At 40.3% G+C, this 16038-nt stretch overlaps 1 protein-coding gene across 1 annotated transcript; it reads right to left on the bottom strand.

The window, feature by feature from the left end:
* Window positions 1–530: 530 nt before the first annotated feature.
* LOC112867046 (putative inactive serine protease 58) lies at window positions 531–10815 on the bottom strand. Its single transcript, XM_025930023.2, has 5 exons — window positions 10514–10815; window positions 9350–9506; window positions 3669–3919; window positions 1198–1334; window positions 531–806 (listed from the first exon to the last, which is right to left on the bottom strand). The coding sequence occupies exons 1-5, from the start codon at window positions 10551–10553 to the stop codon at window positions 657–659; spliced, it is 735 nt and encodes a 244-aa protein (XP_025785808.1). The 5' UTR covers window positions 10554–10815; the 3' UTR covers window positions 531–656.
* Between the last annotated feature and the right edge of the window lie 5223 nt (window positions 10816–16038).

The following is a 16038-nucleotide window of genomic DNA, read 5'->3' as shown; positions in this document are numbered from 1 at the left end:
GATTCCAACAAGATAAAAATCTAAATTCCTTCCCCAAAGAGGTCAAGCCTTTCACTATCTAACCCTTGCTCACCTCTACATAAGAATCTTTTTTCACACCTGGTCTCCTCCTCTACAATTTATTTTCTACCCTCCAGTATTACTTATATACCTATATTATCCAGAACATGCCACATTCTTGTGCTTTTCTGACTTCTACTTAACTATCCCCTCAGCTTTATAAAAGTCTTCCCTAAGTTGTCTATTTGGTGAAACCTTCCCTGGCTCTGACACCCAGAATGGCTTTCTCTGTGCTCTCATGAAACTTCTTATCTCCATTGTAACAATAGTCATCAGGTAGAATAATCGGCTGCTTGATGGAGATGAGAGTCACTCTTTTATCCCTTTCATATGCGGTGCCTACTAAATTGCTGATAACTCAATAATTTTTGATTGAATGAACAAATGGTGGGGGGGGGGTTGTTACATTTCTCATCATGCTTACAGTTTATATATCAAGAGATCAGTGATCACAGCATGAGTTCTTAGTGTCATTTTTTTTGTTTACTGAATGTTTTCTGTTTGAACTCTGTTCAAGAACAAGAAAGATCAAGAGCTGTAAATTCAGTGTAGAAATTATGAAGATGTTGCACTGAAGACGGGGGAATGGAAGAGCCTCAGTGGTTATTTATGACTTTCAAGATCCATCTTGCATGGTGATAAACTTCTGTGAAGAACCCTTCACTTCCCAGGGTGATACTTCCTTTGGCCCAGGACAAGATTCCATGCAACCTGCCATCACAGATGGCCGGGGCGGCTGAAACTTCCTGCCAGAGAGAAGGAATAGGAGGTCAATGTTGCTTTGTCCTCATGGAACACGAATAAATCCCAAGAGGTGGTATATTATAGTTGCAGAGGCATCTAAAGGACGGGACTCATTTGTTTTTGAAAGGTAACAACCCTCTCTTCACGTCCACCTAGATCTCACCTCTCTTGGTTCAAGCTCGAGCCCAAACTGAATGGAAGAAAGAGGAGAAGGGACAAATGATTCTACCCAGAGTCTTTCCCATTGTAAAATGAGGGAAGGGGAACTAATGACAAACCCAAAATCTCGGGGGAGAGAGGAGAGGGACTCCAGGCCTTTTGGATGAGTGCCATGTGATTTTCCTCAACTACCTTCAAAGTCCCCTTGTTATCTTTCTGTCTGAAGAAAGTTACCTTAGTTCTAGATAAGTTGTTTAAAGGTTGTCCCACACACATGATGCGTGCTGCCATTATTTGTCCCACCATGTTCTGGCAGTCATTGAGGGGGAGAGAATATTGGTTTATCCAAGTCAGGATGTCAGGGTCGCTGACTGTGGGGAAAAGGAAGACAAATAACATCTAGTCACTCTGCTTATCACACATACTCTTGTAATCGGCCCCTATTTTGAGAAATCCTTCTTAGGGTTTCTCATTCAATATCTGTGTCAAATCAGTAGATTCAGAACATGATGTCCCCCTCACATCAGAAATCAGATCTGTAGTTCCCTCTCTACTTGCCTAATTTAGAAACCTTTCAAAACCCATGAAAAGATTATAAATGACATAAAAGCAGTCGACACAAAGCCATTGTCCCTAAGAAACCTTTATTTTTGGCATCGAATTTTTTACATTTAATCATAAAGGGAAAAAACTATTTTGAATGTGTCTGAAGCTGTTTTTTAATGAAATAGATTGTTTAAAAGTGGATTATTTGTAAGTGTATGAAGTCATGGTGCTCATCTTCCTCATAGTGATTGTTACTCAGCTGTTAACCTTAGGATGCAAAGATTCTGACCACAGTATTAATTCTAATCTCTGGTGGAGAGTGACAAGGAGGAAGGAAACAACAAAACTGATTAGAGATTGCTCAAACTAAGCCTAGTGTCACTTAGGGAGCAGAATTTTTCTCATAGTGTATCCAACCTAGTGTCCTAAAACACAAAGTGTCGGGTCAGACAAGAAAGAGGGGAGTTATGTTCAGTTTTAAGTTTTTATGGGAATTGAATTGAAATGCATAGAATAAGCTAGGTGAAAGTAACCAAGTACTTGAAATAATGAATTCCTAACAAATATTTGAAGCCTTGCACCAAAGAGCTTACAGAATTATTTTGTCACTGTGATTCTGACATGAAGAACCTATGTGATAAAACCTTCATATGATTTTATTTTATTTTGAAATGATATGTAATAAATTATTTTTCGATTACTTTGAATAAGGCTTGTAAAGTCAAGGATAAAAATTGTAAAATTCAATTTGCTTAGAAAAAAATATTCATTTAGATTCCCAGGAATGTTGCTTCTGAATTAAAAATGAAGTTGCCAAATACTGAGAATATCAAAGTTCTCACTTTTTATTTGTTTTTTTTTGTTTGTTTATTTGTTTTTGTTTTTGTTTTGTTTTACAGGAAAGATAGGAGTGTTCTGTGGCTATCAGCCCAGGGTTTAAACTTGATTAATATCATGACATTTGCCTCAGTGAACACAGTTTCATCGAGCTGATCAATCAGTGTCACTTTTTAAAGTCAGCCATTCAGACCGCCTGCAATAAACATGCCTCAAAGTGCCAAGCAGTGAACAACAATCTCACACAACAACCATGTCTCTAATCTATAGACATCAACCCCCTTAAGCTTCTTAAAGTCTTGTAATCCCTGTTCAAAAAACTTCTCCCAAACCACATATAGTCCCAGTACTCTGCTCTGCTCAGGGAGACTTTGTCTGCTCAGCATTGTTCTTCCTCACTGTGATCAGCAATAAATTTAGCTTTATCATTTCATTTCAGATACTGAGTGGTGCCCCCATCATCCTTTGACAATACAGAGAGCCCGATGGGTTACTAGCAGCCACGTGAAGTAAAGGCCACCGACAGTCAACAGATGTGTAAGAAAGCAACTCTCTTCTTCAAGTGCCCGTGGTGAGACATGTTTCTGCAGAGACCAGGTCCCCTCTGCCCATGCCAATGAGAGCTGAGAGGCTGGAGACATGTGTGCCTGAAGCAGAGGCTGTGGCAGTTTTTCCCATTGGTAGGTCGGGCCAGAGAGACACCAACAGTATGTCATAATCAAGTCCCCTGTGCATGCCCTGATGTCCACTTCTAAGGGGGGACTGTTGGATGAAGCAGCAGGTATAAGAGTTGCCTTCTGTGTATAGGAGCAGCTCCCTCAGCCACCCCCACCTCTCCGGGTCCACCTGAGTGAATCGTATGGATATAGGTGTGGTTGTCTGCGGCGGGGGATGGGGAGTATCTTCTGCCAGCTCCCCACATGCTCTGTTTTTGTTTTCCCACTGCTGCTTGATGAGTTGCTTGCTGGACTGTCAGCAGCCATCAAGAAGACAGTGAGCTACCCTCCCACAAGATACCTTGATACTGTCTTTAGAGTGAGGACTCCTGGTTCCCCCAACCATTATTTGAATTCAGTTCCCCAGACTCTGGTCTTGAATGTTCTAGAGATACCACAGTTCCTGCGGCTCCACTCATTGGTATCAGATTGGCTGCCCTGTATCAGCCTCTTCGGATTTTATCTCTTGGCAGGATAAAGTCCTGGCAGTAATCACGAGGGTCAGGAACATTACCTCATAGCTGCCATTCCCTTCACGTAAATCCCTCCACATTTTCCCCCAGCTCCAAAACCTCCTCAGGATGAAGAACAGAGTCGAACACTTACGGTTTTTGTATTCATTCCAAGTCCAGGTTGGGATAAAGCAGGAATCGTTAAATGCTAAGGGTTCCATAGATATGGCTATGGTTCCCACGTGGGAGTTGAGCGCAGCAGCCTTGGACAATTTTATCAGCATCAGGTCATTCTCCAGAGATTGTGCTTTGAATTCAGGGGAGGGCACAGTCAGTGAGTAATTCCGTATCTGCTCTTTCTTATTTTTGACGCTGGGTTGATAAACTCCCAGTCGGATTTTAACACTTTGGAAGAAAAAGGGCAAGGAGATAGAGAAGAGCAGGGTCAAAGAATGTCAGAACCACAAAAAAATGCCAGAACTGACCCCCCCCCCCCCAATCATCTTAATTTTGTCTCTCAGACTTGAAAACTGAAATGACCTGCTTTGGTTTGTGAAAGAGTACTAATAGTTTACGGGGTTGTAGAGTCTAGAGTCAGTGTGTATATAAAACCTGGGGTGTTATCTGCCACCTCGAGTGCACTTGGTACAGTCTAGTATTGTTGTTTATTATTATTATTATTATTATTATTATTATTATTATTAAGATTTGGAAAACATGCATAGGCAGGTGATAGAGATGTGCCCGCACTCCATTGTCCCAAGCAGCTCTTGAGCAAGTGTATTGAACCCTTCACTTCTGGATATTCTTAGGTCTCTCCCAGCCCCTCTATAGCCCCCATGTCATTATATTTATGATGTGCTGCCTACTTTTATCACTGATTCCCAGGGCTCTTAATCTATCAGGATGCCCACTTATCATTTTCCATTATATTCCCTGGACACATTCCAACATACGTGCTTCTACACCAGGAGTCCAATCATGCTACGGATACAAGAGCCATTTCCTACAAAAACCATTCATGCATTAGATCTGGCTGAGAGAAGAACATGAAGTTTTCCAACTCCAGTTCTTGGGAGGGGATGAACTGTCTTTACTTCATATTTCTTATGATGTGCAGAGCAGAGATCCCATCTGTGTTTGGGGTTTTTCTTTGTTTTGTGTTTTGTGTTTTTTTCAATACTTTATCTTTTTATTTAAAGTCAAGGTAGTTAACATATACTATAGTATTTGGTTTCAGGAGTAGAATTCAGTGATTCATCGCTTACATACAACACCCAGTGCTCATCCCAACATGTGCCCTCTATAATGCCCATCACCCATTTAGCCCATCCCCCCTCCAGCAACTCCATTTGTTCTCTATATTTAAGATATGGTTTGTCTTCCTGTTTTTATCTTATTTTATTTTTCCTTCCTTTCCCCTATGTTCATCTTTTGTTTCTTTAATTCCACATAGGGGTGAAATCACATATTTATCTTTCTCTGACTGACTTATTTCACTTAGCGTAATACACTCTAGTTCCATCCATGTTGTTGCAAATGGAAAAATTTCATTCTTTTTGATTGTCAAGTAACATTCCATTATATATATATATTCCATACATATATATATATATATATTCCATTATATATATATTCCATATATCTATATTCCAAATATATATTCCATATATATCTATATTCCATATCTATATATATTCCATATCTATATATTCCATATCTATATATATTCCACATCTATATATTCCATGTCTATATATATTCCATATCTATATGTTACATATCTATATATATTACATATCTATATATATTCCATATCTATATATTCCATATATCTATATATTCCATATATCTATATATATCACATCTTCTTTATCCGTTCATCAGTCATGGACATTTGAGCTCTTTCCATAATTTGGTTATTGTTGATAATGCCATTATAAATATTGGGGTGCATTTGCCATTCAAATCAGCATTTTTGTATCCTTTGGATAAATACCTAGTAGTGCAATTGCTAGTTCGTAGGGTAGCTCTGTTTTTAATTTTTTGAGTAACCTCCATACTGTGTTTTCTGAGTGGCTGCACCAGTTTGCATTCCCACCAACAGTGGAAAAGAGTTCCCCTTTCCCTGCATCCTTGCCAACATCTGTTGTTTCCTGAGTTGTTAATTTTAGTTGTTCTGACAGGTGTGACTTGGTACCTCACTGTGGTTTTGATTTGTATTTCTCTGATGATGAGTGATATTGAGCATCTTTTCATGTCTCTATTAGCCATCTGGATGTCTTCTTTGGAAAAGTGTCTGTTCATGTCTTTTGCCCATTTCGTCACTGGATTATTTGTTTTTTAGGTGTTGAGTTTGATAAGTTCTTTATACATTTTGGATACTAATCCTTTATCTGATATGTCATTTGCAAATATCTTCTCCCATTCTGTCGGTTGCCTTTTCGTTCTGCTGATTGTTTCCTTTGCTGTGCAGAAGGTTTTGTCTTGATGAGGTCCCAATAGTTCATTTTTGCTTTTGTTTCCCTTGCCTTTGGAGAGTGTTTAGTAAGAAGTTGCTGCGGCCAAGATCAAAGAGGTTGCTGCCTGTTTTCTCCTTTAGAATTTTGATGGTTTCCTGTCTCATATTTAGGTCTTTAATCCATTTTGAATTTATTTTTTTGTATAGTATAAGAAAGTGGTCCAGTTTTATTCTTCTGCATGTTGCTGTCCAGTTCTCCCAGCACCATTTGCTGAAGAGACTGTCTTTTTTCCTTCGACATTCTTTCCTGTTTTGTTGAAGATTAGTTGGCCATAGATTTGTGGGCTCTCTATTCTGTTCTATTGATCTGTGTGTCTGTTTTTGTGCCAGTACCATACTGTCTTAATGATTACAACTTTAATAATACAGCTTGAAGTCCAGAATTGTGGTGTCTCCAACTTTGGTTTTCTTTTTCAACATTAGTTTGCTTATTTGGGATCTTTTCTACATAAATTTTAGAATTATTTGTTCTAGCTCTGCAAAGAATGCTGGTGTTACTTTGACAGGGATTGTATTGAATGTGTAGATTGCTTTGGGTAGTACAGACATTTTAATAATATTTGTTTTCCTATCTATGAGCATAGACTGTTTTTCCGTTTCTTGGTATCTTCTTCAATTTCTTTCATAAGATTTCTATAGTTTTCAGTATACAGATCTCTTTCCTCTTTGTTTAAGTTTATTCCTGGGTATCTTATGGTTTTGGTGTGGTTGTAAATGGGATCGATTCCTTGATTTCCTCTCCTGCTACTGCATTATTGGTGTATGGAAATGCAACTGATTTCTGTATGTTGATTTCATTTTATTGTTTTTAACATATTTATTTATTTTGAGAGAAAGAGGGAGACAGAGAATCCCAAGCAGGCTCCTCACTCAGCACGGAACCCCAGATGGGGCTTGAACTTATGAACCATGAGATCATTACCTTCGCCAAAATTGGGAATCAGATGCTTAATGAACTAAGCCACCCAAGCACCCCACTGTATGTTGATTATATATCCTGTGACTTTGCTGAATTCATGTATCAGTTCTAGCAATTATTTGGTGGAGTCCTTTGAGTTTTCCACACAGAGTATCATGTCATCTGCGAAGAGTAAAAGTTTGACTTCTTCCTTGCCAATTTGTATGCCTTTTATTGTCTGATTACTGAGGCTAGGACTTCCAGATGTTGAAGAACAGTGCTGGGAGTGGACATCTCTGTCGTGTTCTTGACCTTAGGGAAAAAGCTCTCAATTTTTCCGTATTGAGGATGATATTAGCTGTGGGTCTTTGTATATGCCCTTTATGATGTTGAGGTATGTTCCTTCTATCCCTACTTTCTTGAGGGTTTTTATCAAGAAAGGATGCTGTATTTTGTCAAATGCTTTTTCTGCATCTATTAAGAGGATAATATGGTTCTTATCCTTTCTTTAATTAAGGTGGTGAATCACATTGATTTGTGAATACTGAGCCAGCCCTGCTGCCCAGGAATAAATCCTACTTGATCATGGTGAATAATTCTTTTAACATACTGTTGAATTCAATTTGCTAGTATCTTGTTGAGAATTTTTTCATCCAGCTTCCTCAGGGATATTGACTGTAATTCTCCTTTTTAGTGGGGTCTTTGATTTTGGAATCAGTGTAATTTTGGCTTCATAGGATGAGTTTGGAAGCTTTTCTTCCATTTCTATTTTTTGGAACAATAAGAAGAATACGTATTAACTCTTCTTTAAAGGTCTGGTAGAATTCCCCTGGGAAGCCATCTGGCCCAGGACTCTTGTTTGTTGGGAGATTTTTGATTACTGATTCAATTTCTTTGCTGGTTATGGGTCTGTTTAAATTTTATATTTCTGGGGCACCTGGGTGGCTCAGTCAGTTAAGCGTCCATCTTCAGCTCAGGTCATGATCTCACGGTCTGTGAGTTCAAAGCCCGCATCGGGCTCTGTGCTGACAGCTCAGAGCCTAGAGCCTGCTTCAGATTCTGTCTCCCTCTCTCTCTGCCCCTCCCCCTCTCACACTCTGTCTCTCTCTCACTCTCAAAAATAAATAAACATTAAAAAAATTTTTTAAGTTTTATATTTCTTCCTGTTTCAGTTTTGGTTGCGCATGAGTTTCCAGGAATTTGTCCATTTCTTCCAGACTGTCCAGTTTGTTGGCATATAATTTTTCAGAGTATTCTCTTATAATTGTTTGTATTTGATGTGTTGGTTGTGATCTCTCCTCTTTCATTCATGATTTTATCATGATTTATTTTATTTGCGTCCTCTCTCTTTTCTTTGTGATACATCTGGCTAGGGGTTTATCAATTTTATTCTTTCAAAGAACCAGCATTTAGTTTCATTGATCTGTTCTACTGGGGTTTTTTGTTTGTTTGTTTGTTTCTGTATCATTTATTTCTGTTCTAATCTTTATTTTTTTCCTTCTTCTTCTGGCTTTAGGTTTTATTTGCTGCTCCTTTTCTAGCACCTTTTAGATGTAAGGTTAGGTTGTGTATTTGGGACCTTTCTTGCTTCTTGAGATAGGCCTGAATTGCAATGTACTGAATGCAATTGTAATCCTCTGAGGGCTGCCTTTGTGGCATCCCAAAGGCTTTGGGCTGTCATGTTTTCATTTTCTTTTGCTCCCATGTACTTTTTAATTCTTTCATTGATTTCCTGATTAACCCATTCATTCTTTAGTAGGATGTTCTTTAGCCTCCATGTATTTGGGGGCTTTCCAAATTTTTTCTGTGGTTGATTTTAAGTGTTACAGCATTGTTATCTGAAAATACGCATGGTATGATCTCAGTCTTTTTGTACCTGTTGAAGGTTGATTTGTGACCCAGTATGTGTTCTATTCTGGAGAATGTTCCATTTGTACTTGAGAAGAATCTGTATTCTTCTGCTTTAGGATGAAATGTTTTGAATATATCTGTTAAGTACATCTAGCCCAGTGTGTCATTCAAAGCCATTGTTTCCTTGGTGATTTTCTGCTTCAGTCCATTGCTGTAAGTGAGGTGTTAAAGACCCCTACTATTAGGGTATTTTTATCAATGGGTTTCTTTATGTTTGTTATTAATTGACTTATATATTTGGGGGCATATATATATATATATATATATATATATATATATATATATATAATATTATTCTCCATGAGAGAGTTTCCTGACACCTTCCTATTGATCTCCTCTTAAGCCACCCAAATGGATGTTACTTTTCCCATTGGGAAGGATATCCTCTCTCTTTCTGGGTCTTCTGGTTCCTTTAGAATGTCATTAAGACTTGCCGGGATATCCTATAAGACTTGCTTTTCTTTAAATAGATCCCTCCCAGTCCCAAGAACAAAGGGATACTTACGGTAAGGGGCAGTGGGCAGCTGTCAGTACCCACTCAGGGTGAATGAGAGTCCCCACACAGGGTTCTGGGCTGGACTGCAAGTAGACCATGTAAGGAATAGTAAAATCTTCTGGTAAGTTCAGCTTATCAGCTTCAGACTCTCTGGCCAAAATGACTCCTAAAGAATTGACAGAATCACAGGTAGAGAGAGAGTCAAACAGGTTGTGGGGCAACACTTAGGGTAGTTTTTTTCAGCCTAAGGTTTTCAGAGATAATACCAAGGACTTCAAATTATTTTAAACGTCTTTTTAAAAATCAGAGAGAATCACGCATGCCACCCAAGCTATATGCTTCAGGGACATTGTCTTTGGTTGAGAAGGAAGCATATTAACATTAACTCATGGGCTGATCAGGAACTCTTGACTGGTAGTGTGGTGTATTATAAAAATAGGGGAAAATGAATTATTCCTTTCAAAACATTATTTTTTTTCAACGTTTTTTTTTATTTTTTTTTTATTTTTGGGACAGAGAGAAACAGAGCATGAACGGGGGAGGGGCAGAGAGAGAGGGAGACACAGCATCGGAAACAGGCTCCAGGCTCCGAGCCATCAGCCCAGAGCCTGACGCGGGGCTCGAACTCACGGACCGCGAGATCGTGACCTGGCTGAAGTCGGACGCTTAACCGACTGCGCCACCCAGGCGCCCCGACATTATTTTTAATTAACATGCCAACCAAGCATGGAAGTAATGATTGCATACCACCTGCCTTTGGTAGTGAGGGGATGGAAAGGCTTTGGGCAGGGCCCTGGGGCCTCCAGTGCACTGCCCCCGGCCTGCCTGCCTTCCCTGCCCACACTTCTGAGTCCATCTGCCAGGCAGAGGGAAGCATGGCTGTCCAGGGAAAGTGGCAGTCTAAGGTATCACACATTCGATCCTCAGGAGAGAGTGGGGCACTATAGTGACATATTCCAACTTGCTCACAGGTCTCAGAGGGGATGGGAGAGCCCGCTGATGGGATAAGTCACATGGCTAGAGATTCCTTTTGTTTTTTTCAACAGTTAATTGAAGGAAATGCCTGCCTCTTCCTGTCTCTTCAGCTGTGGCTGACTGCTTCCCCTTCTGACCCTCCCAACCCTCCTGACCACTGTGCCATCCCTCGCCAGGAGGCCCAGGCCAGCCACTCACCAGCTGCACTCAGGAGAGTGAAGATGAGACAGGGCTTCATGGCGGGCAGTGATCTTGCACTGGATCCAGCTGTAAATGTCCCAATCCTTAGTCCAAGTGCCCTTGGCAAAGACAGCTGGGGAGAAACATTAACTGGGGGTTAGGAGGAGAAGCAAAAATCTTATAGCAGTCTTGAAACTAGGGCTCAAACCCCAATTGTATAAGGCCTGGTTGGGCACTGTCTCTGATCTGGGTGCAAGAGAGGAAGTAGCAGACCAAGTCAAACCCCTGGTGCTTCTTCTCTGATCCCAAATATCTCAGGAGTTATGATGTATCTGCTGACATTTTTCCTCCCTCTCTGTGACATAGCCTTTCTTTGTTGTCCTCTCCTCCCTTTGTGACTAGGTCCCCTCTCTCTCTGCCCTCACTTGCTGTCTCCCTTCTTCTAAAGAGTCCCTCTGCCATTCTTAGAGACTCATCAAACACTGGGATGTGAAATAAATGTAACAAGTCTTTCCCCACCCCCATTTTCATAATGAGGCAGCTGTGGTCCTCATGGAAGTTATTGGCAAAGTCAGGACTCAGCCCTGAGTCTCTAGATTTTCTCTGCCATATCGAACTTTATCTGAGCCCTGTGCTCCCAGAAGACAGTGGCTGTCAAAAATCCTCTGGCACTTTTGTGCTCAGGGAAATGGCTTACCACAAAGAATTACCCTTCCACACGTGAGTTACTAGAGACTCCATCCACTCTTTCTCATGGCTCCTGTAGAGCTTGGGATGACTCCCCTGTTTACCTGTGACAAGGCCAAACACCTTTCCCAGTTTGCTTGTAACTGCTGAGGTGGCCAGACAGACCTTCCAACTTCCCCATTCTCCATCTCACGAATGATTAGCTAGGCTTAGAACTCTTTATTACCTTGCAACTGGCTACACATAGAGAAAACGCTTTCTGTTCAGCTGAAAAGTCCCGACTGGAAAATAATTGTTGTTTTGTTTTGTTTTGTTTTGTTTTGTTTTACTGCAAATCTCCACACCTGTAACTTGTTTCTTACTCCCTCTAAGGTGTCTTCAGGTAAAACCATCTTGCTGAGACTCTCTGATCTTTGGATCTGGGGTGCTCTTACTGAATAGTCTGAATACAACCAATCCCTTTCCATGTACACTTTTTGTCTTTCACATGTATTACTCTTTTCAATATTCCTCTTTATAAGTTAGCCTTACATGATAACTTCCTGACTGTACCCCCCAGACATATGAAATAAATGTGGGTTCAATCAGAGATATTGGTCTACAATTTTCTTTTTTTGTGATGTCCTTCTTTGGCTTTGGGATCAGGCTCATGTTGGCCTCATAGAATGAGTTCAGAAGTGTTCCCTCCTCTTCAACTTTTTGGAAGAGTCTGAGAAGGATCGGTGTTAATTTCCTCTTCAAGTGTTCGGTAGAATTTGCCACTGAGGTCTGGCCATGGATTTTCTGTGCTGGGAGGTTTTTGATTACTGATTCAATCTCTACTCCTCACTGATCTGTTCAGATGATCTATTTATAAAGTGCTCAGAACAGTGAGTTCTAATGGCAAATAGTAAATGCTATATAAATGCTTGTTTTGTGAAATAACTGGAACCTTAGTATCTCCAGATTTTCCAGGCTTCTGGGGATGCCTTCTTTTTCTTAATGTCTAAATATTGTTGTGAAGTCCTACAGAGCGATGAAAAGCATGAGCTCTGGAGTCCAGCTTCTAGGATTTCATTCCTGGCTGCAGGACTTCCTAGCCGCCTTATCCTGAGAAAAACATTTGACCTCTTTAAGCCTCAGGGAGGAAAGAGATTTGTACCTATCTCATAGGATACTTGTGAGGATTGAATACTACTGAAAAGCATGTAAGAATGGTGCAACACATTGAGAAACAAAAACAATAAATACTAGTTGTTATAATGATGATGATTACATTTTCCACCCCTGCAACAATGAGAAATGGCTCCTGAATACTAAGAAGAGCAAACCTTCAGTATGTCTCTGGTTCACAGAATTGTGTATTTTGGCTCAGCACTGTCCCAGAATATGCTGCTCATGAAAGTCAGGGATTCGGGGTTATTAAGTACCATGGGTTTAAAGTGTGCCCAGTCTAATACAGCTCTTCCTACGGAAATAAATTACTACCCCCTCCGGTTGTAACCAGGTTTCATGTGTGACACCCGGTGACAAATGTGGGACTCTGAACAGATGTGGGAGGAAGAGGAGGAGGACGGAGCTGGTCAGCAGTCCCAGCCTGCCCTGCGCGGCACTCATTCTCAGCAGGCTTCCGCCTCAGAGAAGACTTTTGTAAGGTGGCAAGGACTACCACCAAGTTTTGTGAACTAAAAAGCCTGGGAATTTCACTAAAAACAAGCGACATTTTTGTTTCGTAAAATCTATTCCATGTTTATTGAGAAAAATATAGAAAAGTAACAACAGAAATATGAAACAACAGTAAAAACTCACTAATTATAACTCCACTTAAAGTTGTTCACTATTAGCATGGCTAGCATTGCAATACTTTTTGCTCTGCCCATCCTCTCTCATTTTCCCTCAATAAAAAAAGTTAATAATTCTTTGACTTTTCTCTTAAGAGCATTTTCAGGTTCACAGCAAAACTGAGAGGAAGATACAGAGACTTCCCATGTGCTGCCTGACCTCCCCGATCTCACACATGCATACAACCTCCCCCATTATCAACATCCCCACCAGATCGGTGCATCTATTACAATGGATGAACCCACATGGACACATTATTGCCACCCAAAATCTGTAGTTTACCTAGGATTCACCCTTGGTGTTATACATTCCATGGGTTTGGCCAAATGTACAGTGACATGTGCCATCATAGCATAACACAGAGTATTTTCACTGCCCTAGTAGTCCCTGGGCTCTGTCTATTCATCCCTTCCCCCAACCCCTGGAAACTACTGGTCTTTTTATTGACTCCACGGTTTTGTCTTTTCCAAAATTCCATATAGTTGGAATCATCCAGCATTTAGCCTTCTCATTTTGGCTTCTGTCACTTAGTAATATACATTTAAGTTGCCTCCGTGTCTTTTTGTAGCTTGATAGCTCACTTTTGTTTTAGCCCTGAGCAATACTCCATTGGCTGGGTGTCCCACAGCTTATTTATCAACACACCTATGGAAGAACATCTCTGTTGCTTCCAAATTTTGACAATTATAAATAAAATTGCTGTAAACTTCCATGCACAGATTTTTGTGTGGAGAGAAGTTTTCATCTCGATTGTTGGATTATGTTTCAGCAGATTCCATAGCTGAGATGGGGTATAAACAGACAATGATCAGACTGAGTTACTCAGAATAAATGAGTATCTCTAAGACTAAATAAAGACTTTTGTGTTTGTATCCATTCAAGGAGACAGAACTTCTTAATGGACTTTTAAAAGTGAGACTTGGGGCGCCTGGGTGGCGCAGTCAGTTAAGCGTCCGACTTCAGCCAGGTCACGATCTCGCGGTCCGTGAGTTCAAGCCCCGCGTCAGGCTCTGGGCTGATGGCTCGGAGCCTGGAGCCTGCTTCCGATTCTGTGTCTCCCTCTCTCTCTGCCCCTCCCCCGTTCATGCTCTGTCTCTCTCTGTCCCAAAAATAAAATAAAAAACGTTGAAAAAAAAATTTAAAAAAAAATAAATAAATAAAATAAAAGTGAGACTAAAATAATACAAAGACAGTAAGTAAATATCTTTATTTTTAACGGCGTTTGAAAAGTTGATATCAATACCAAAATAACATGCCATAAAAGATAAATGATGGGGGGCGCCTGGGTGGCGCAGTCGGTTAAGCGTCCGACTTCAGCCAGGTCACGATCTCGCGGTCCGTGAGTTCGAGCCCCGCGTCAGGCTCTGGGCTGATGGCTCAGAGCCTGGAGCCTGTTTCTGATTGTGTGTCTCCCTCTCTCTCTGCCCCTCCCCCGTTCATGCTCTGTCTCTCTCTATCCCAAAAATAAATAAACGTTGAAAAAAAAAAAAAAAGATAAATGATGGGGGCGCCTGGGTGGCTCAGTCGGTTAAGCGTCCGACTTCAGCTCAGGTCATGATCTCACAGTCTGTGAGTTTGAGCCCCGCATCGGGCTGTATGCTGACAGCTCAGAGCCTGGAGCCTGCTTCAGATTCTGTGTCTCCCTCTCTCTCTGCCCCTCCCCTGCTCATGCTCTGTCTCTGTCTGTCTCAAAAATAAATAAAAACATTAAAAAAAAAGATAAACGATGACAATGGTTCGGACTTCAATAATGAATTTAAATAAGGTTTGTAGGGTAAAAGAGGCTTCTCTTTGTCTTATTAGAGCAAATATTCTCTGATAAATTCATCTTGAGCATATGTTGAAATTCTTTCCTGGCTAATGGGAAAACTAACAAGTGGATTATGGTGTGTACCAGTATGAAGTAAACTTCTACCCAGCCTAGCTATCCTGTATGAAAAAAATATTTGCATAAGGAACTAAGCTTCTAGGTGCAGATATCACTTTATTTTACACAGCTCCAAAAGGTCACAACCATGAGGTTGACAGTTGAGAGCCATCTTAGGGTTTACAGGAGCAAGTGATACATAAAGAAAACTCATCTGTTGCTATGATTAGACATGGCAAGAAAAAAACCACTTTTGTCTCTATGCAGTTGTTCCTAATCTCAGATTGTTACCTCCTTATATTTCCGTATTTTTCTGCACAGATACCATGTCTTCCTGGATCTTATTGAATTATGAATTAGGTATTTACTTGGAGTAAATATATTTTGGTGAGAGATATCTCTTCTGACTCTACAAAGTGGCTTTTTATTTCAAATTATAGGATGCTTTCATAGGTCTTTTTATGTGTTTCTCAGATTATACAGTTGACCCGTGAACAGCATGGGTTTGAACTGCACAGATCCACTTATATGCGGACTTCTTACAGTACAGGACTGCAAATGTATTTTCTCTCCCTTCTGATTTTCTTAACATTTTTCTCTGGTTTTCTTTATTGTAAGAATACCGCATAAAGTGCATATAACATACAGAATATGTGTTAATCAACTGCTTATGTTATCAGTAAGGCTTCTGGCCAACAGTAGTCTATTAGTAGTTAGGTTTTGGGGGAACCATGAGTTATACAAGGATTTTTGACTCTGCAGGGTGTTGGTGCCCCAACCTTCATATTGTTCAAAGGTCAACTGTACTTTAGAAGCAGGTGTGTACTTTCCAGTCATCCACCCCTTTATCTGGTTTGCTTTTCTGTAGCATTTGCATTGATCAGCATTATAGTCTACCGTCTCTGTTTATTTGTTTTCTATTTACCCAGTGAGGACATATATACCATGAAGGTAGGGTTTTGACTATTTCTTCTGCTGTATCTTTAGAGCATAAGACAGGGTGGGGACATTGTAGGTCATCATTAAGTATTTGTTGAGTACGTGGTTGGATAAATGAATGAAATAGTTACATTGTCTGCACTGAGGGACGTACCAGATATATTTAATCAATCTTCTATTAATGGATCTTTGGATCGTTTCTGGATTTTCAGAATTACATAGACAATGT

This window comes from Puma concolor, chromosome A2 (assembly GCF_028749965.1).
Source record: "Puma concolor isolate L17-30 chromosome A2, mPumCon1.1.hap2, whole genome shotgun sequence".
Lineage (NCBI taxonomy): Eukaryota > Metazoa > Chordata > Mammalia > Carnivora > Felidae > Puma > Puma concolor.
This window is presented reverse-complemented; position numbering and strand designations above follow the sequence as displayed.

What these genes read in the sequence shown, in the direction of transcription:
- LOC112867046 (XM_025930023.2), bottom strand. Translation starts at nt 10,553, where the DNA reads ATGAAGCCCTGTCTCATCTTCACTCTCCTGAGTGCAGCTG. An exon ending in GCTGCCCACTGCCCCTTACC is followed by an intron (nt 3,920 to 9,349) that starts GTAAGTATCCCT and finishes TTTCTTCCAAAG; the next exon opens with TGTTAAAATCCGACTGGGAG. An exon ending in TTGGAATGAATACAAAAACC is followed by an intron (nt 1,335 to 3,668) that starts GTAAGTGTTCGA and finishes TTTTCCCCACAG; the next exon opens with TCAGCGACCCTGACATCCTG.